The 22124-nt window shown below is 46.0% G+C and overlaps 1 protein-coding gene across 2 annotated transcripts in view; it reads left to right on the plus strand.

The window, feature by feature from the left end:
• Positions 1-22124, plus strand: part of LOC138265609 (diacylglycerol O-acyltransferase 2-like) — a 502849-nt gene that overhangs the window by 299666 nt on the left and 181059 nt on the right. For both annotated transcript variants that reach the window (XM_069213472.1, XM_069213473.1), the window contains exon 2: positions 18964-19048. In XM_069213472.1, coding sequence (XP_069069573.1) covers positions 19034-19048 — 15 coding nt within the window. In that variant the 5' untranslated portion in view covers positions 18964-19033. The remainder of the gene's footprint in view (positions 1-18963; positions 19049-22124) is intronic.

Below are 22124 nucleotides of genomic sequence, written 5' to 3' on the forward strand. Positions count from 1 at the left end.
CGTTACAATATCACATTTCGTGTGCTGCATTTCTGGCTGGCTTTCCTGGACAAAGTTAGCTTTTGGTTAACCTGACTTATATGAAATTGTCTGCAAGCCCGTCCCTGATTTGTTTCCCTTATTGAATTGATTCCCAATAAAGTACTAGGTTCTTAGCTATGGAAAATGCCAAAGCTTCTTTTTAATTAAACAGAAAAGCCATTTATATTACTGAGCCACTGATCCGGTTCAGTGCTTAATTTGTAAAACAAAACAAAAAATAATGCAGGAGCCTGGGTTCCTGCCGTGGGTGTTGCGGAATATCGGGTTGCTTAATACCAAGGCTGCCTAGTCTATAGAGACCACCTGGAATTGAGGCAAATTCTGGACAGGACTGTAAAAATATTCAGGACAAAGGGTCAAAATTTCAGGACGAAGGGTCAAAATAGAGGACAAAAATTCAAGAACAAAAGTCAGTTTTACAGACACACCGAAGAGAGGCCATACCCCATTATGTTGTCAGTGCATTTATTTACTCTTTTTATTCACTGTGGTCTTTTTGTGATTGCCTCAAGGTAAGCTACATTCAGGTGTCACATTACATCCCTGTTCAGTAGTACATTAGTGCCCTGCAGAACTGTGTCAAGGCCATCACCCCTACCCAAATCCACTCAACTCAATCTTTCTTAAAGAAAAAGTAACAACAACATTTTGATTATGTTTCTGAACATTTTAAAACCTCTGGCAAACAGTTTGGGAACCTTAAGGGAATTAACCTTATGCTAGTTTAACATCTGGCTCACCCCAACCGCCCATGGACTTTCAACCTAAAAAAAAAATTATGAGGAAGGGCTGATGGTGTGGGTGACAGTCTCACACCTGATGTCAGGATGTGAGGTACCCATAACGTGTCTGTAGTCTCAGAGCACTAGAGTGTATGCCTGGGACTCTACATTTATCTCAGAACTGGGAGCTGGACTACCAATCAAAGATAATAAAAGAGGAGGATGAAATTGAGGCCAAATGGGAGGTTGTTGCTAAGAACCAGATAAATAACGAAGAACAAGGTGGGACAATTTCTAAAATAAGACATGATGGATCTACCAAGACTATCGGAAGGTATTGGGTACCTGGGGAGTTGTCTCTGTAGACAGGAGAGAAACAGAAGAGGCAGTGTCAAGTAGTTGAACAAGCAGCACCCACCCACCTTGGCAAACTCTTCTAGTGCAATGGCCCGCTGTTCGTGCTAGTGGAGGGTGAGCAGGGGCCAGACCCCTTGCAAAGTTTTGCAAGGCAATTGCCCACTTTGTCCATGTCTTAAAATGGTTTTGAAATTGAGCAAAAGCAAAACTAGTGATCGGGGTTATGCTTAAGTGTTAAGTACACATAGAATTTTCAAAATATTTGGGATGTAGATTGTACAAACAAAATGTAAATTTTTTAAAATGTAATTAGTGTTTCTTTAACATATGGCACTGTTTTCCCCTTGATGTACAATTAGACCTCAGATTGAACTAGGAACCAGTTACCTTTCGATACCCAGAGCGTCACGGTCCCTCCGAGCCCAGTTTGCTTTTTGGTTTTCTCTTCTGCTTTCTGTAGTGGGCCAAGTGGCTCTAGTGAAGATGGTGTGCTACCCCGATGACAGTATTATTTTGCAAATCTTCCCCTGCTTGTCCTTCTTTCCTTCTTCAGACAGGCTACACATCTGATTTGGCTGCTGGGGCACCATCGAGTAGCTCTTTCCACTCTAAAGCTAGCCCTGACTGCAGGTGGATTAGGCCTTCTGGACTTAGAACGTTATTATTCAGCTTCACAGGTCCAATGGGTGGCTCGCTGGCATTCTGCCTGCCCCTCTGCTTGAGATGGGTTTATCCGTAAAGAGTTTTAAGGAGGGCTTCCTGCACTGGTCATTGTTTCCTACTGACCATTCTACGGATCACCGTCCGGGTTTATCATGCACAGCTTTCTCTTGCTAGAACCTGTAAACTCACTGACACAAAGAAACCCTGTGCTCCTGCACTACTTCTGCTAAGCCTTCCCACTTGCACAGGACGGCTGTGCTCAGAGCAGCTCCATCAGTGGCATGCTGCAGGTGTCTTAAAATTGGGGGATTTGTTTATGGATGGCGAGCTACTAAATTTCCAAACTCTTGTGGCAGACTACCATCTTCAACCCGGTCAACACCTTACTTACAACCCCCTTAAACAATCATTAGAAGCCCTATTTCATGTCTGCCACCTAGCACTAACTCTACATGAGGCATGCCAGAAGCTCTACACCATAGGGACTGGTGTCAAACTGATAGAATGGGTGTACAGACCTTTCCTGCAACATTCACACCACTCCAGGTCTTCTCGTCATACTGTCTGGGTGATTGATATGGCCAAACCTCTGCACAATACAGACTGGACTAAAATACTGGACTTTCCCCACAAAGTATCCCACGGCTGTCACTTTAAGTAAATTCATAGAGCTTCCTTGGGAATGCATTCCGCCCATTGCTTGCCGTTGGCTTTGTGGTTTGTAATTCACATTTCGTTGCTTTCAATTTGCTGGCTTTATTTATTTTAGGCTATGCTGCTTGAGTTCGTAACTTTCCTTGCCCAAACCTTATTTACAGTATGCTTCCGAGCGCTCCCTCTCTGTAAAAAGGCCGGTTCATCTTGTTCTTATCTCATCACATTTGCTGTGCATTCAAAGAACAAGGCCAAATGTCAGGCTCTGTCTTAAGTGGGAACTTAGGGCCTCATTATAACATTGGCGGTATATACCGCCTACTGCCGCGGCGACAGCTGCCAAAAGACCGTCGCCGCGGCTACCAGCCGGATTATGACCACAGCCGGATTTCCACCAGAAGGATGGCGGAAATCCTGCTGTGGCCATGCCGGCGGATGGCGGTAAGGTGGCGCTGCTGCTAGCAGCAGCACCACGCCAGTAGACGGCCGCAGGCCATACCATGACACATGATATGGCCTGGCGGTGTTCTGCTGGTGGATGCTGCTGCTGGCAGCAGCGCCCTGTCCCATCTCCTGCCAGAGGACCCCCCCCTCACAAAAGGTAAGTCGGGTGCTCCGACAGGGGAGGGGGTGGGGGGTGTTGTGTGTGTGTGGGGGTATGTGTGTATGTCTCTGCGTGCATGAATGTGGGTGTGTGTTGCGTGTTGTGTGTGTGTGCATGTATGGATGTGTGAGTGCATGTATGTTGTGTTGTGTGTATGCTTGTGTGTCTGTATGTATGTGTGTGTGGATGTGTGTGTGAATGGTTTGTCTGCTTGCATGCTTGAATGTGAGAATGAGTGTGTGAATGCGTGTGGGCATGAAGGTGCATGAATGAAGGAGGGGTCTGGAGAAGGAAGGGGGTTGGGGGGAAACCGGGGGGGGAGGGGAAGACCCCTATCAGTGACAGGGAAGGAATTCCCTGTCACTGATAGTACCTACCGACATGGTTTTCATGGCGGTAAGGTTGCCACGTAAATCATGGCGGTAAGCGGGGTCATAATCCCACAGTTGGGCTAGTGACGGCCACCGGGCTGCAGACTGAAGTCTCTAGCCCGGCGGCCATTACTGCCGTGGCGGACGAGTTGGTACACTCGTGGTTTGGCTTGAGCCAAACCGCCAATGTCTTAATATGGGGAAAAGTACCAACAGCCTGTTGGCAGTACTTTTCTCCATTTTATCGCCATCCGCCGGGGTTGTAATGACCCCCATAGTGTTTACCTTTCTTTCTCTGACTTCAAAGTGAGAGGATTTATGCAACAATCTTGCTGGATACTGGGGTTAGGAAAGAGTTTTTTCTATCACATGACAACCTTAAAAAATATAAATAAACTTCAGAATATATCAGAATTAGGAGTACAAACAAAGCACATTTGTGTTAATTCTGAACTGTGCTGGAAACAAATACCTTTATATGAGTATAACAAATCTTTGCATAAGGTGATTCAATTTTCACACATCATCTCTTGTGCACTGTATAGTTTTATTTGAAAAACTGTATGTCTGTGCAAAGTAATGGTCATGTCAATCAAAAACCACACCATGCATACTCCACTCCACTCTGCTCTGCACCACTCCACACCACTGCACCCTACTCTGCATCACTCGACTTTACATGCCATGCCATTGCACTGTGGGACACTGCACTCTTCTCCACTCTGAACCACTCCACTCTATGCTACTGCACTCTATGCTACTTCACACCACGCCTCTCTCCTCTACTCTGTACCACTCTACTCTATGCCAATGGACTTTACGCCTCTCTACACCACTGCACTCTGCACACCAAACCACTCCAGTCCAGGCAAAACCAATCTAGTCCGCACACCTCCACTCTATGCCACTCTGCAAAACTGCACTGTATGCCATTGCACTCTATGCCAATACACTCTATGCTAGTGCACTTTACTCTGTAACACTCAACTCTATGCCCCTGCACTCTACATCAATACACTGTACACCACTCTAATCTACTCTATGCCACACCACTCTACACCACTTTACTCTATGCCATCACACTCTATGCCACTCTATGCAACTCCACTCTACCCTGCACCTCTCCGCTCTACGCCACTTCACTCTACTGTGAAACAATCTACTTTACGCCACTGCACTCTACGCCACTCTACCCACTGCACTCTAAACCACTGCACTCTACTTCAATGCACTCTATGCCAAAGCACTCTAAACAACTGCACTATATGCCACTGTACTCTGACACTCTACTCTGCAACACTGCACTAGCCGCCACTATACTCTACACCACTATACTCTGTACTACCGCATTCTGCACCAATACACTCTATTCCACTGCACTCTATACCACTCTACTCTGCATAACTCTACTCTATGTCACAGCACTTTACAGCACTATTCTCTAGTCTGCACTGCACCACGCTACACTAATCCACTCTGCACCACTCTATGCCACTGTGATCCATGCCACTCCAGTCTACTCTGCACTCTAAGCCACTGCACCACTCTACACTACTGCACTATCTGCCACTCTGTTGTATGCCACTCTACTCCACTGCACTCTATGCCGTTCTACTCTGCCCCATGCCACTCTATGCCACTGCACTCTACTCCAATTCAGTCTAAAGAACTGCACTGTACCTACAGCCCTTTACTATGCACCACTGTGCTATACGCCAATGCTCCTATGCCACTTTACTCCATTCTACACCATAATGCACCTAACTTTTAGCCATGCTAAACAGCAGCCACTCTGGTGTATAACATGGCTAATACACATTGGCAAATACCCAATAACTTTTGTGTAGACAAGACCCATTGGCTTTGTCAATGTTTGTTAGTACTATGAGGTACAGAGGTCCCTGAAAGAACTGTGAATGTGTAAATCCTTATTTTAAACATACATTCCACACATCATAATATAGGCTGCTACAAAATGCGCAAATACAATTTGGTTAAATAAAAAAAAGTCCTTCCAAAATACAGATTTGAATAATATACAGTTTATACCTAGTACTAACATTTTTTTTTATAACATTCCAATAAAACCACACACTGCACAGCTCACTTTGGAACACCCTTACAGTACCTCTCTAAAAGAAAGTATATTTGTCATCAGAAAGCTTCAAGTGACTTCTTTGATTAAAGTCAATGCAGGTTTTCAAGCCCCTTTACATTTGTAGATTTACCAGTTGCGCACATGTGCATTTCTTTTGAGAAGGAGACACCCTGGCAAGAAGGCCTTTTCTCATCTGTCTACCCCTCCCTCTCTGTCTCAGAGCACAGGACACTCCCTGCCTTCCAATCGATCTGGGAAAACTGATATGTTCTAATTACATTTTGTCCTTTAGTTGAAAGGCTAAAATTGGGACAGCATTTTAAGCCTTTCATCAGGACGGCTGGGCAAAATTAGGGCAGTCCGTGAAAATTATGGACGGGTGGTCCCCCTAGCCTAGTCTTGACTACACCTCGTTCTCTTTTCTCTTCTTTCTCCCTTGCATGCCTTTCTCTCTTGCTCTGGATCAAAGTCTGATGTTGAGAAATAATTCTCAGTCCATAAAAATAATTGCAAGTGCCCACCGCCTGAAATCACGGGCACAAATTGAGCACAGACTGTTGATTAGCTGTGAATGTTTTTATCTTTTAATAAAATCTACCTGGCATTGACTGAAATAAAAAATAGTTGAAGTTCAAAATTGAGCTTCTGTAGAGCTTCTGAAATATGCGTTTGGTGTGACACAGCAATTGCAAGTGTCTAAAATATAAATTCTAAAAACAAAAATAGTGCGATGCCAAAGTTTTTTTTTAGGAGTGGACTGCCAACCCTGCCTAGTGTCAAGGTTGCCAATACAAAGGTTCCACATGCCTTTGTATTCTGCTACCCATTGCTTAGTGACTGTAACTCACTCTTTCAGATACTTTTTCATCCCTTCATTCTCAGTTTGTCACTGTTTTCCTATCTTTCTTTCACCTTTTCTTCCTGTGTGTTCTGCCTTTCTCTATTTTGCTCTGGATAAAGAGTTGATGATGAAAAATAAGTTCTGGTCCCCAAAACGATTGTCGGTGCATATAAGTAAGTACTAGTGCTGGTGTAAGAACAGTGGCCCTCATTTACAAAGGTTTGGCGCAGGGCAGCGCTCTGCAGTGTGTTTCTGGACCAGCATTAAAAGTGACATTCCGGCGGCTCACAGGGACTTGTAAATAAGCCCCTAAGGGCCTAGTTTAGAGTTTGGCAGATAGGTTGCTCCATCGCAATTGTGGGGAATATCCCCTCTGCCTTACAACAACTGCATTATGTTCTATAAATCGGGTTAACTGTCACATTTGTAACCCGTCCACCAAACTCAAAGTTAGGCCCTCGCTTTGAAAAGGCTACTTGGCTTCTGAGCTGTGTTTTTCCCTCATTTGCGCTCACAATGTTAAGTTGGAGAGCCAAGCAAGGAAAATCTTACTCAGACGTCCTCCCAGCGAGATTTCTCAACGTGGGCGGTCGCAGATGGTTGCTACCGCTCACATTGAGAAACCTTTCGTTCATGTTGGGGAAGGTGCAGCTCGAGTTAAAAATCTACTTGAGTGGCAGAAAATAAGCTGTGTCTTCTTGCGCTTCGTGTGGTGCTGTTCGTGCTGATTTTTCAGCATAGGACAAACACCCAGCTCTAAAAACCAGTGCAAACGGCATGACCTAACGCACTCCACCACTTGTGGAACTCCCCGTAGCTCGGCAGAGTTTTTTAGTTACTTGGCAGAGTTCCAAGTAGCAAAACTCCGCGAACTGCCAAGACCTACTTCTGACTTGCTGTGGATCCCCGATCAAGAAAATGGGACTGAAGCCAGTTGCTAGATTAGTTCACGATATTATAAATGGCAGAAGGAAATGTCTGGATGAGAGATCTTCTGACTGCCACATTATCTGATTAGAGGTAAGTGTTTGTGCACACACCTGACTGATTACAAATAAAAGAGGCTGCTGTCTTTACTTAGGGGACACAATACAACCCCAAACTGCCTGCTTGTTACCTAACTAGAGTAGTCACCTGACTACATATCATGCAAGACCTTGTTTACAATCCTGGACTTCTAATCACCATCTTGCCTGGCAGGTTACCCCCATATTTCACTGTATATATGTTGTTTTAGTCTATGTGTCACTGGGACCCTGCCAGACAGGGCCCCTGTGCTCATAAGTATGTGCCCTGTATGTTTTCCCTGTGTGATGCCTAACTGTCTCACTGAGGCTCTGCTAACCAGAACCTCAGTGGTTATGCTCTCTCTGCTTTCCAAATTTGTCACTAACAGGCTAGTTACTAAATTTACCAATTCACATTGGCATACTGGTACACCCATATATTTCCCTAGTATATGGTACTGAGGTACCCAGGGTATTGGGGTTCCAGGAGATCCCTATGGGCTGCAGCATTTCTTTTGCCACCCATAGGGAGCTCTGACAATTCTTACTCAGGCCTGCCAGTGCAGCCTGAGTGAAATAACGTCCACGTTATTTCACAGCCATTTACCACTGCACTTAAGTAACTTATAAGTCACCTATATGTCTAACCTTCACCTGGTGAAGGTTGGGTGCAAAGTTACTTAGTGTGTGGGCACCCTGGCACTAGCCAAGGTGCCCCCACATCGTTCAGGGAAAATTCCCCGGACTTTGTGAGTGCGGGGACACCATTACACACGTGCACTGCACATAGGTCACTACCTATGTACAGCGTCACAATGGTAACCCTGAACATGGCCATGTAACATGTCTAAGATCATGGAATTGTCCCCCTAATGCCATTCTGGCATTGGGGGGACAATTCCATGATTCCCCGGGTCTCTAGCACAGAACCCGGGTACTGCCAAACTGCCTTTCCGGGGTCTCCACTGCAGCTGCTGCTGCTGCCAACCCCTCAGACAGGTTTCTGCCCTCCTGGGGTCCAGGCAGCCCTGGCCCAGGAAGACAGAACAAAGGACTTCCTCTGAGAGAGGGTGTAACACCCTCTCCCTTTGGAAATAGGTGTGAAGGCTGGGGAGGAGTAGCCTCCCCCAGCCTCTGGAAATGCTTTGATGGGCACAGATGGTGCCCATCTCTGCATAAGCCACTCTACACCGGTTCAGGGATCCCCCAGCCCTGCTCTGGCGCGAAACTGGACAAAGGAAAGGGGTATGACCACTCCGCTGACCTGCACCTCCCAGGGGAGGTGCCCAGAACTCCTCCAGTGTGTCCCAGACCTCTGCCATCTTGGAAACAGAGGTGTTTGTGGCACACTGGACTGCTCTGAGTGGCCAGTGCCAGCAGGTGACGTCAGAGGCTCCTTCAGATAGGCTCTTACCTCTCTTGGTAGCCAATCCTCCTTCCTAGGTAGCCAACCTCCTTTTCTGGCTATTTAGGGTCTCTGCTTTGGGGATCTCACCAGATAACGAATGCAAGAGCTCACCAGAGTTCCTCTGCATCTCCCTCTTCACCTTCTGCCAAAGGATCGACCGCTGACTGCTCAGGACGCCTGCAAAACCGCAACAAAGTAGCAAAGACGACTACTAGCAACCTTGTATCGCTTCATCCTGCCGGCTTTCTTGACTGTTTCCAGGTGGTGCATGCTCTGGGGGTAGCCTGCCTCCTTTCTGCACCAGGAGCTCTGAAGAAATCTCCTGTGGGTCAACGGAATCTTCCCCCTGCAACCGCAGGCAACAAAAGACTACATCACCGGTCCTCTGGGTCCCCTCTCAGCACGACGAGCGTGGTCCCTGGAACTCAGCAACTCTGTCCAAGTGACTCCCACAGTCCAGTGACTCTTCAGTCCAAGTTTGGTGGAGGTAAGTCCTTGCCTCCCCACTCTAGACTGCATTGCTAGGTACTGCGTGATTTGCAGCTGCTCCGGCTCCTGTGCACTCTTCCAGGATTTCCTTCGTGCACAGCCAAGCCTGGGTCCCCGACACTCTAACCTGCAGTGCACAACCTTCTGAATTGTCCTCCGGTGTCGTGGGACTCCCTTTTGTGACTTCGGGTGGACTCCGGTTCACTTTTCTTCTAAGTGCCTGTTCAGGTACTTCTGCGGGTGCTGCCTGCTTCTGTGAGGGCTCCCTACGTTGCTGGGCACCTCCTCTGTCTCCTCATCCAAGTGGCAACATCCTGGTCTCTCCTGGGCCACAGCAGCATCCAAAAACCCTAACCGCGACCCTTGCAACTAGCAAGGCTTGTTTGCAGTCTTTCTGTGTGGGAACACCTCTGCAAGCTTCTTCACGACGTGGGACATCCATCCTCCAAAGGGGAAGTTCCTAGTCCCCTTCGTTCTTGCAGAACACCAAGCTTCTTCCAAAAGGTGGCAGCTTACTTGCACCCTCAGCTGGCATTTCCTGGGCTCCTGCCCACTCTCAACACTGTCACAACTCTTGGACTTGGTCCCCTTGTCTTACAGGTACTCAGGTCCGGAAATCCACTGTTGTTGCATTGCTGGTGTTTGTTCTTCCTGCAGAATCCCCCTATCACGACTTCTGTGCTCTCTGGGGGTAGTAGGTGCACTTTACACCTACCTTTCAGGGTCTTGGGGTAGACTATTTTTCTAACCCTCACTGCTTTCTTACAGTCCCAGCGACCCTTTACAAGCTCACATAGGTTTGGCGTCCATTTGTGGTTCGCATTCCACTTTTGGAGTATATGGTTTGTGTTGCCCCTATACCTATGTACTCCTATTGCAATCTACTGTAACTTTACACTGCTTGCATTACTTCCTTTTGCTATTATCTGCATAATTTTGGTTTGTGTACATATATCTTGTGTATATATCTTATCCTCATACTGAGGGCACTCACTGAGATACTTTTGGCATATTGTCATAAAAATAAAGTACCTTTATTTTGAGTATATCTGTGTATTGTGTTTTCTTATGATATTGTGCATATGACACCAGTGGTATAGTAGGAGCTTTACGTGTCTCCTAGTTCAGCCTAAGCTGCTTTGCCATAGCTACCTTCTATCAGTCTAAGCTGCTAGAAACACCTCTTCTACACTAATAAGGGATAACTGGACCTGGCACAAGGTGTAAGTATCTCTGGTACCCACTACAAGCCAGGCCAGCCTCCTACATTGGTTGTGCAGCGGTGGGATAAGTACTTGTAACTACTTACCACTTTGTCATTGTGTACTTTTCATAAGAGAATAATATACAAAACAAGTTCAGTGTATGTACACCTAACCAAAAAGTTTTGCTTTTCTCCTCTTACACTTTCTAAGTGCTGAAAAGTACTCTAAAACTTCTAAAAGTTTCCAAAAAGTTAGAAAAAGTTTTTTTCTCTGTTCTTTAAAAAGTACTGAAACTTTTTCTTTCTTCTCACTGTCTCTAAACCTTCCTTTATCATGTCTGATGTAGAGTCTGCTCTTAAAATGGTCAATACTACTTATGACAATTTGAATTACAAGAGCCTAAGGAGTCTCTGCTTAGATCGAGGTTTAGTGATAGGAAAGAACCCCACTAAAGAGTTTCTATATAACATGCTGATTGTGAATGATGAGTCCCAAGCAGGCACTTCAAATGAGGAGTTAATAGATGGCTCCCATTCTGACTCAGGGGATAACCTTGAGGGAGGTGGGGAGGGTTCTGTTCCAAATCTGCCCCTTAGCAGACCACCTAGCAATGCTGGTAGTAATAGGAGCTCCCATCATAGTAGGGATGTTTTTATTCCTGGAGGCCAGGTTGTTAGAGTCCAAGCAGTTAGGGACAGATCTCCCTCTGTTGTTTCCAATTTATCCTCTGTGTCAAAGCATTCCCAACCCACCCACCCTGAAGACAACATGTTAGAAAGGGAACTCAAAAAGTTGAGAGTGGAAGAGACCAGACTGAAGCTTAAACAGCAACAGCTGGCTCTAGACAGAGAATCCCTAGACCTGGAGAAGGAGAGACAGAGATTGGGGTTAGGACCCCATGGTGGCAGCAACAGCAGTATTCCTGATAGTAATCCTGTTAGAGAGCATGATTCCAGGAATCTGCACAAGATAGTTCCCCCTTACAGGGAGGGGGATGACATCAACAAGTGGTTTGCTGCACTTGAGAGGGCCTGTATGGTACCTGGGGTCCCTCAAAGGCTGTGGGCTGCTATATTGTGGCAATCTTTCAATCGAAAGGGTAGGAATAGGCTCCTTACTGTTAGAGAAAGTGATGCTAACAATTTCGCAGTTTTGAAGGATGCACTCTTGGATGGATTTGGCTTAACCACTGAACAATACAGGATTAAGTTCAGAGACACCAGAAAAGAGTCCTCACAAGACTGGATAGACTTTGTTGACTGTTCAATGAAGGCCTTGGAGGGGTGGTTACATGGCAGTAAAGTTTCCGACTATGAAAGCCTGTATAATCTTATTCTGAGAGAGCATATTCTGAATAACTGTGTGTCTGACTTGTTACACCAATATCTTGTGGACTCAGATCTGACCTCTCCCCAAGAATTGGGAAAAAATGCAGACAAATGGGTCAGAACAAGAGTGAACAGAAAAGTTCATACAGGGGGTGCCAAGGATGGCAAGAAGAAGGATGGTAAGTCTTCTGACAAGGGTTGGGCCAAAAGTAAAACTGAGTCTTCATCAGGCCCACATAAATCCTCTGGTGGGGGTGGTGGGTCCAAATCCTCTTCAAATCAAGTTAAAAAGCCTTGGTGTTATTTGTGTAAAGTCAAAGGCCATTGGACAACTGATGCCAGTTGTCCAAAGAAAAACACCAAACCTCCCACTACCACAACCCCTACTGCAAATTCTAGTGCCCCTAATAACAGCAGTGGCGGTGGGAGCAAACCTACTAATAGCCAATCCAAGGGAGTAGCTGGGCTCACTTTTGGTAATTTAGTTGGGGTTCGTCTTGTTAGGGAGACCACAGAGGCTGTGTTAGTCTCTGAAGGTGCCATTGACTTGGCCACCTTGGTTGCTTGTCCCCTTAATATGGATAAGTACAAGCAACTTCCCCTAATAAATGGTGTTGAGGTTCAGGCCTTCAGGGACACAGGTGCCAGTGTTACCATGGTAATAGAGAAACTGGTACACCCTGAACAACACCTACTTGGTCAGCAGTACCAAGTGACAGACGCTCATAATAACACTCTTAGCCACCCCATGGCTGTTGTTAATCTCAACTGGGGGGGTGTTACTGGTCCAAAGAAAGTTGTGGTTGCCTCAGATTTACCTGTAGACTGTCTACTAGGAAATGATTTAGAGACATCAGCTTGGGCAGAAGTGGAGTTCGACGCTCATGCAGAAATGCTGGGCATTCCTGGGCATATTTCTGCTTTGACAAGGGCTCAGGCCAAAAAGCAAAAAGGACAGGGTAACTTGGATCCTGGAACAATGGACCAAGTGCTCCCTAAAGCGAGGGGTAGCAAGGGTAAATCCCTACCCACTATCCCTCCCTCTACAGATGATTCTCCTTCTGAGGAAGAAGAATTTCCTCCCTGTGCAGAACCTTCACCAGATGAGCTGGCAGCAGACACTGCTGAGCTTTTGGGTGGAGGGGGGCCTGTCAGGGAAGAGCTGAGTGTGGCAGAGCAATCCTGTCCCACATTAGAGGGTCTCAGACAGCAAGCTGTCAAGCAGCAAAATGGGGATGTCAGTGACTCACATAGAGTACACAGAGGCAAGGGACCCAAAACCTGGAGCAGCCAGGAGATTGGTCATTCCTCTGCAGTACAGAGAGTTCCTCCTAACTCTGGCACATGACATTCCTTTGGCTGGGCATTTGGGCCAGATCAAAACATGGGAAAGGCTTGTCCCCCTGTTTCACTGGCCTAGGATGTCAGAGGACACAAAAGATTTTTGTAAGTCTTGTGTGACCTGCCAAGCCAGTGGCAAGACTGGTGGCACACCAAAGGCTCCCCTTATTCCACTACCTGTGGTTGGGGTCCCCTTTGAAAGGGTAGGGGTTGACATAGATGTTCCCCTTGACCCTCCTACTGCTTCAGGCAATAGGTTTATCTTGGTGGTTGTGGACCATGCCACAAGATACCCTGAAGCAATCCCTCTAAGGACCACTACTGCTCCTGTAGTGGCAAAAGCCCTCCTGGGAATCTTTTCCAGGGTGGGTTTCCCAAAAGTGGTTGTATCAGACAGGGGTAGCAACTTTATGTCTGCATACTTGAAAGCTATGTGGAAGGAATGTGGTGTAACCTACAAATTCACCACACCTTATCATCCACAGACTAATGGACTGGTAGAGAGGTTTAATAAAACTCTCAAAGGAATGATAATGGGACTCCCTGAAAAACTCAGGAGGAGATGGGATGTCCTGTTACCTTGCCTCCTTTTTTCTTACAAGGAGGTACCCCAGAAAGGACTGGGCTTCAGCCCCTTTAAACTCCTTTTTGGGCACCCTGTAAGAGGTCCACTAACACTTGTGAAGGAGGGTTGGAACAACCTTTAAAAGCTCCCAAACAGGACATAGTGGACTATGTACTTGGCCTAAGATCCAGAATGGCTGAGTACATGAAAAAGGCCAGTAAAAACCTTCAGGCCAGCCAAGAGCTCCAAAAGCAATGGCATGACCAGAAGGCTGTTCTGATTCAGTACCAACCAGGACAGAAGGTGTGGGTATTGGAGCCTGTGGCCCCAAGAGAACTCCAGGACAAATGGAGTGGACCCCATCTAATTGTTGAGAAAAAGGGTGAGGTTACCTATCTGGTAGACCTGGGCACTGCTAGGAGTCCCCTTAGGGTGATTCATGTCAACCGCCTAAAACCCTACTATGACAGGGCTGATCTCACCCTGCTCATGGCAACAGATGAAGGACAGGAAGAAGAGAGTGACCCTCTCCCTGATCTCTTCTCCTCCACTGAAGAGGATGCTTTAGTGGAGGGAGTAGTTTTAGCAGATTGTCTGACTGCAGAACAGAAAGACAACTGCATAAAGCTCCTTGGACAATTTTCTGAACTCTTTTCAACTGTGCCAGGCACCACATCTTGGTGTGAACACACAATTGATACTGGAGACAGCTTGCCTGTCAAAAGTAAAATCTATAGGCAGCCTGACCATGTCAGGGACTGCATAAAACAAGAGGTTCAGAAAATGCTTGATCTAGGAGTGGTTGAACCTTCTGAAAGCCCATGGGCGAGTCCTGTGGTGCTTGTACCAAAGCCTCACTCAAAAGATGGAAAAAGGGAGATGAGGTTTTGTGTTGATTACAGAGGTCTCAACCAGGTAACAAAAACTGATGCTCACCCTATACCCAGTGCAGATGAGCTCATAGATACACTGGCATCTGCCAAGTATCTAAGCACCTTGGTTTGACTGCAGGGTATTGGCAGATCAAATTGGCTGAGGATGCTAAACCTAAAACTGCATTTTCAACTATAGGAGGGCACTACCAATTTACAGTGATGCCCTTTGGTTTGAAGAATGCACATTCCACTTTTCAGAGGTTGGTGAACACAGTCCTGCAAGGGTTGGAGGCCTTTAGTGCAGCATATCTTGATGATATAGCTGTCTTTAGCTCCACCTGGGATGAGCACCTGGTCCACCTTTGGAAAGTTTTGGAGGCCCTGCAAAAGGCAGGCCTCACTATCAAGGCCTCAAAGTGCCAGATAGGGCAGGGAAAGGGTGTTTATCTGGGACACCTGGTAGGTGGAGAACAGATTGCACCACTTCAGGGGGAAATCCAGACAATCATGGATTGGGTTCCCCCTACAACTCAGACCCAGGTAAGAGCCTTCCTAGGCCTCACTGGGTATTACAGGAGATTCATTAAAAACTATGGCTCCATAGCAGCCCCTCTTAATGATCTCACAAGTAAAACGATGCCTAAAAAGGTATTGTGGACAGCTAGCTGTCAGAAAGCTTTTGAGGAGCTCAAACAGGCCATGTGACCTGCACCTGTCCTAAAAAGCCCATGTTACTCCAAGAAATTCATTGTTCAAACTGATGCATCTGAATTAGGGGTAGGGGCAGTCTTATCACAACTGAATTCTGAGGGCCAGGATCAACCAGTTGCTTTTATCAGCAGAAGGTTGACCCCTAGAGAAAAGCGTTGGTCTGCCATAGAGAGGGAGGCCTTTGCTGTGGTCTGGACACTGAAGAAGTTGAGGCCATACCTGTTTGGCACTCACTTCATTGTTCAGACAGACCACAGACCTCTACTTTGGCTAAAACAAATGAAAGGTGAAAATCCTAAATTGTTGAGGTGGTCCATATCTCTACAGGGAATGGACTATACAGTGGAACATAGACCTGGGAGTACCCACTCCAATGCAGATGGACTCTCCAGATATTTCCACTTAGACAATGAAGACTCATCAGGTCATGGCTAGTCTTATTGTCCTTCGTTTGGGGGGGGGGAGGGTTGTGTAGGAAAGTACCATCTTGCCTGGCATGTTACCCCCATATTTCACTGTATATATGTTGTTTTAGTCTACGTGTCACTGGGACCCTGCCAGGCAGGGCCCCAGTGCTCATAAGTATGTGCCCTGTATGTGTTCCCTGTGTGATGCCTAACTGTCTCACTGAGGCTCTGCTAACCAGAACCTCAGTGGTTATGCTCTCTCTGCTTTCCAAATTTGTCACTAACAGGCTAGTGACTAAATTTACAAATTCACATTGGCATACTGGTACACCCATATAATTCCCTAGTATATGGTACTGAGGTACCCAGGGTATTGGGGTTCCAAGAGATCCCTATGGGCTGCAGCATTTCTTTTGCCACCCATAGGGAGCTCTGACAATTCTTACTCAGGCTTGCCAGTGCAGCCTGAGTGAAATAACGTCCACGTTATTTCACAGCCATTTACCACTGCACTTAAGTAACTTATAAGTCACCTATATGTCTAACCTTCACCTGGTGAAGGTTGGGTGCAAAGTTACTTAGTGTGTGGGCACCTTGGCACTAGCCAAGGTGCCCCCACATCGTTCAGAGCAAATTCCCCAGACTTTGTAGGTGCGGGGACACCATTACACGTGTGCACTGTACATAGGTCACTACCTATGTACAGCGTCACAATGGTAACCCCGAACATGGCCATGTAACATGTCTAAGATCATGGAATTGTCCCCCCAATGCCATTCTGGCATTGGGGGGACAATTCCATGATCCCCCGGGTCTCTAGCACAGAACCCGGGTACTGCCAAACTGCCTTTCCGGGGTCTCCACTGCAGCTGCTGCTGCTGCCAACCCCTCAGACAGGTTTCCGGCCTCCTGGGGTCCAGGCAGCCCTGGCCCAGGAAGGCAGAACAAAGGACTTCCCCTGAGAGAGGGTGTAACACCCTCTCCCTTTGGAAATAGGTGTGAAGACTGGGGAGGAGTAGCCTCCCCCAGCCTCTGGAAATGCATTGATGGGCACAGATGGTGCCCATCTCTGCATAAGCCAGTCTTCACCGGTTCAGGGATCTCCCAGCCCTGCTCTGGCACGAAACTGGACAAAGGGAAGGGGAGTGACCACTCCCCTGACCTGCACCTCCCAGGGGAGGTGCCCAGAGCTCCTCCAGTGTGTCCCAGACCTCTGCTATCTTGGAAACAGAGGTGTTTGTGGCACACTGGACTGCTCTGAGTGGCCAGTGCCAGCAGGTGACGTCAGAGGCTCTTTCTGATAGTCTCTTACCTCTCTTGGTAGCCAATCCTCCTTCCTAGGTAGCCAACCTCCTTTTCTGGCTATTTAGGGTCTCTGCTTTGGTGAACTCACCAGATAACGAATGCAAGAGCTCACCAGAGTTCCTCTGCATCTCCCTCTTCACCTTCTGCCAAAGGATCGACCTCTGACTGCTCAGGACGCCTGCAAAACCGGAACAAAGTAGCAAAGACGACTACTAGGAACCTTGTATCGCTTCATCCTGCCGGCTTTCTCGACTGTTTCCAGGTGGTGCATGCTCTGGGGGTAGCCTGCCTCCTTTCTGCACCAGGAGCTCTGAAGAAATCTCCCGTGGGTCGACGGAATCTTCCCCCTGCAACTGCAGGCAACAAAAGACTGCATCACTGGTCCTCTGGGTCCCCTCTCAGCACGACGAGCGTGGTTCCTGGAACTCAGCAACTCTGTCCAAGTGACTCCCACAGTCCAGTGACTCTTCAGTCCAAGTTTGGTGGAGGTAAGTCCTTGCCTCCCCACGCTAGACTGCATTGCTAGGTACCGCGTGATTTGCAGCTGCTCCGGCTCCTGTGCACTCTTCCAGGATTTCCTTTGTGCACAGCCAAGCCTGGGTCCCCGACACTCTAACCTGCAGTGCACAACCTTCTGAGTTGTCCTCCGGTGACGTGGGACTCCCTTTTGTGACTTTGGGTGGACTCCGGTTCACTTTTCTTCTAAGTGCCTGTTCAGGTACTTCTGCGGGTGCTGCCTGCTTCTGTGAGGGCTCCCTACGTTTCTGGGCCCCCCTTCTGTCTCCTCATCCAAGTGGCGACATCCTGGTCCCTCCTAGGCCACAGCAACATCCAAAAACCCTAACCGCGACCCTTGCAGCTAGCAAGGCTTGTTTGCGGTCTTTCTGCGTGGGAAACTTCTTCACGACGTGTCACATCCATCCTCCAAAGGGGAAGTTCCTAGTCCTCTCCTTTCTTGCAGAACACCAAGCTTCTTCCAACAGGTGGCAGCTTCCTTGCACCCTTAGCTGGCATTTCCTGGGTTCCTGCCCACTCTCGACACTGTTGTGACTTTTGGACTTGGTCCCCTTGTCTTACAGGTACTCAGGTCTGTAAATCCACTGTTGTTGCATTGCTGGTGTTTGTTCTTCCTGCAGAATCCCCCTATCACGACTTCTGTGCTCTCTGGGGGTAGTAGGTGCATTTTACACCTACCTTTCAGGGTCTTGGGGTGGGCTATTTTTCTAACCCTCACTGCTTTCTTACAGTCCCAGCGACCCTCTACAAGCTCACATAGGTTTGGGGTCCATTCTTGGTTCGCATTTCACTTTTGGAGTATATGGTTTGTGTTGCCCCTATACCTATGTGCTCCTATTGCAATCTACCGTAACTTTACACTGCTTGCATTACTTCCTTTTGCCATTATCTGCATAATTTTGGTTTGTGTACATATATCTTGTGTATATATCTTATCCTCATACTGAGGGTACTCACTGAGATACTTTTGGCATATTGTCATAAAAATAAAGTACCTTTATTTTTAGTATATCTGGGTATTGTGTTTTCTAGTGATATTGTGCATATGACACCAGTGGTATAGTAGGAGCTTTACATGTCTCCTAGTTCAGCCTAAGCTGTTTTGCCATAGCTACCTTCTATCACTCTAAGCTACTAGAAACACCTCTTCTACACTAATAAGGGATAACTGGACCTGGCACAAGGTGTAAGTAGCTCTGGTACCCACTACAAGTCAGGCCAGCCTCCTACACAAGTCATTAGTATCAGGTGCATTCCTGAATTTCATGAAAGTATCTGTAATTTTGCATTGTCCTAAGCAGTGATAGCATGTCTTAAAAATACTCGCACTTGATCAAAAATGTTTCTTTTTAAATGTCTGCGTTAGGTTGTACTGCATGTGAATTTCAAGGGGAATGTTTTAAAGCATTTTTGATGGCTAGCAATTAAATGTAGCATATATTCTGTTTTGCTAGGTACAATATTCAGCAATCAACCGTCTGGATTAAAGACTATATTATAGACTAATGGTCAGAGGAACAGGAGATGAATTCCACAGCGGTAAGTGACTTATATTTATCCTGTCTTTAAGCTAAGGGATTTCACTGTAATGTAAGGGTTAAACCTACATTAATTACTAAAGAGTTGAAAGCACTGGAAATCTTCAGGAGCAAGTAGGCAACCTAAATAGGAAATGCATTTTATTTAGCCTGTTTTAATTTATACTAATAAGAAAATATAGCCCTTATTTACATTTTGGAGGCACCTAATGTTTATCGCGTTTTGGGTACTATTTTTAAAATTAATCTAAACCACTTTTCCTGTGGTTGCTCACTCTTAGAGGCATATTTATACTCTGCTTGCGCCCGATTTGCATAATTTTTTTTTAACCAAATTCGACACAGCACTATGATCATATTTATACTTTGACACCCGACCCCGCGAATGTCAAAATTTCTCAGTGTGCGTCATTTTCTGGATGCGTGAACCTGCCTTGTGTTAATGACATGCAAGGTAGGCGTTCCCGTCCAAAAAATGACTTAAACACCCGTGCGTCATATTTATCCAACCGGGCAAAAATGGGGCATGGCTGGGAGGCGGAGCCAGAAAGTGACGTAAATCCAGATGTGCATCAAAAATTAACAAATACAAACAAAGAAGGGCTAATATGTCGGGAGTGTTTAGAGAAAAGTTGGTCCTGTGTACGGTACTCCCATCATAATACCAAAAAAGACTAGTACAAATGTAAACAGTAAGTAATAGAGTCTATGAGTCTGCTCTTATTAGAACAAGAGCCCTCACTCACCAAATGGTGACATGCTTCATCATTGGGCTTTTGCTTCTCGTCAGGCCGGCACTGCAATGCCTGACGGGCCCTTCATGGGGGCTCTTTGCCGGAGATCTTTTGAGTGTAAAGAAGGCCGGTAGCTGAGTGCTAGTATGTGGGATTGGTATATGGGTATGTGAAAATAAAAATGGCTAGAGGTCTGGAAATATCGTATTTAATCAACCCAGACCCCTGTCATGATTAAAAGCAGAGTGTGGGTAAGGATTAGAAGTAATGTCTAGTCCACCCTCAGAAACAAAAAACTGTCAGTCCCTGAATTAGGGGAATGTGAAGAGTTAGAGTACAGAACTAACTATACTTCTATCATCGGGGTCAACATGTTTCTCGCAAAAAATGTCTGTTAAGATCGGTGCGATTCGTCAGGACCAAAAAACGTACCTAATCTCCATGTTATAACCCAGTACGTTATTTCTTTGTACCACAAAAACCTACAAAGAGCAAAAAAACAGACTCAAAATACAAATATAACCATGTGCACACTGAGCTCATTCCGGTGAGAAACCCTAATGTGAAGTGTATCACACAGTGAAATATAAATCAAACAGACTCCTCTCAATTCAGTGGATGAATCCTCACCCTCCTTGTATTAAAGGATGGGCCCCATCAGGATAGCGATAAGCATCAGTGGTCCAGGCTTGTATAGTCAACTAAGTATAGATATAGATGACGTGTTATACATAACAAGTATAAATATCTCAAGGATTATAAATTCATTCAAACTATTCAGGACAAACTTAAATCATGGCTCAAACATGTCCAATAACAGAAAGTCCTAAGTATGAGAACACAGGTAATCACCATAACTATGTGGAATATTGTTAGTCAATTCAAATTGTCAAAATAATCTTAAATCACGAGCCAAGCATGTCCAAAAAATGTGTATAGTGTAGACAATCGCCAGTCCAATAATGTACACCAATAGTATTAATAATGACACAGGGTCATAGTAGTGTCCAATGTTTAATAACAGCTCCCTCCATGGATCAAGAAGGGGCAAAGAAAGTGGTCTGCAATATAGATAGTTACTCTTCTGCTCCTTAAAGAAAGGTAACATAGGACTTACCCTGCTCGTGTGGCCACCGGGTGGATAACCTACCCCTGTCCGCGTCCCAGAAAAAGTGAGACATAGCTGGAGAGGGGTTTATAAATGGTGGTGGGGCATCAAGCTAGAAAGAGGACTGGAGAAAAGCGGTGGCCATCTTGAAGGAATTCCCTAACAGTAAAAGAGTGGCAGCCATTTTGTAATGGGGTTAGGAATAGGAAATAGTGGCAGCCATCTTGAAGGAATTCCCTAACAGTAAAAGAGTGGTGGCCATTTTGTAATGGGGTTAGGAATAGGAAATAGTGGCGGCCATATTGTAGAGATGTTTTTGTAACAAAAAAATGGCAGCCATATTGTAGTGGAATACCAATACAGAGGGGGACCTGTGGTCAAACAAGGGTGGCAACCAATAGCTGTACCCCCTAAATGGTAATCCCAAAGGACTGTCTGTAGAAAGATAATAGAAAGTAGAAAATATCCCAATCATACTGAAATGAAAGTTGCCATAAAGGGGGGCATAAACAGTGTAGGAGGGTGCACTATGCAGCCATTGATGACAGAGGGAGTCATAATAGAATCAGTTGTGGTAACACAATCATAAAATGATGTTGAACCTCAGAAATGGTTGTATATTGGTAGATCCAAGCATAGTGGAGGCTGCCATTAAAAAAACTATATATTGATTGTGATATCTCCATAGTGAAAAGATCGACCCTGTGACTATCGATTAGTAAATTCCAACCAGGGTATATCATCATTTAGTACAGTCTGATGTATTCCTAACCTAAACACCCAGCGTTTTTCTCTCTCAAAGAGTCTCTTGGTACAGTCTCTAGTGTTTGTAATGCATTCCAATACAACCCATCTCAGGTCGTCAGGTGTATGTTGGAATTCAATGAAATGTTTAGTCAATTTCGTTGCGGCTTGTTGACATCGTATGGTGCTCCGATGCTCATTAATACGTGTTTTGACCATTCTAGTGGTCATCCCGATGTATCGGAAATTGCATGGACGGGTGATCATGTAGATGCAGTTCTTTGTGCGGCAGTTAGTATGTGTCGCTAATTGCCATGGTGTCCTCTCACCCAACTCCATATCCTGTGTATGCATCGAGAAGGGACATACATTGCAGTTACCACAAGGATAATGTCCTATAACCCCTAGCCATGATCTAGCTTGCGTGTTGTCACGATTTCGTTGTGGTAGTGGTTTAGTGTGTACTACTAAGTCTCGAATGTTTTGTGTGC

This window comes from Pleurodeles waltl, chromosome 11, assembly GCF_031143425.1.
Source record: "Pleurodeles waltl isolate 20211129_DDA chromosome 11, aPleWal1.hap1.20221129, whole genome shotgun sequence".
Lineage (NCBI taxonomy): Eukaryota > Metazoa > Chordata > Amphibia > Caudata > Salamandridae > Pleurodeles > Pleurodeles waltl.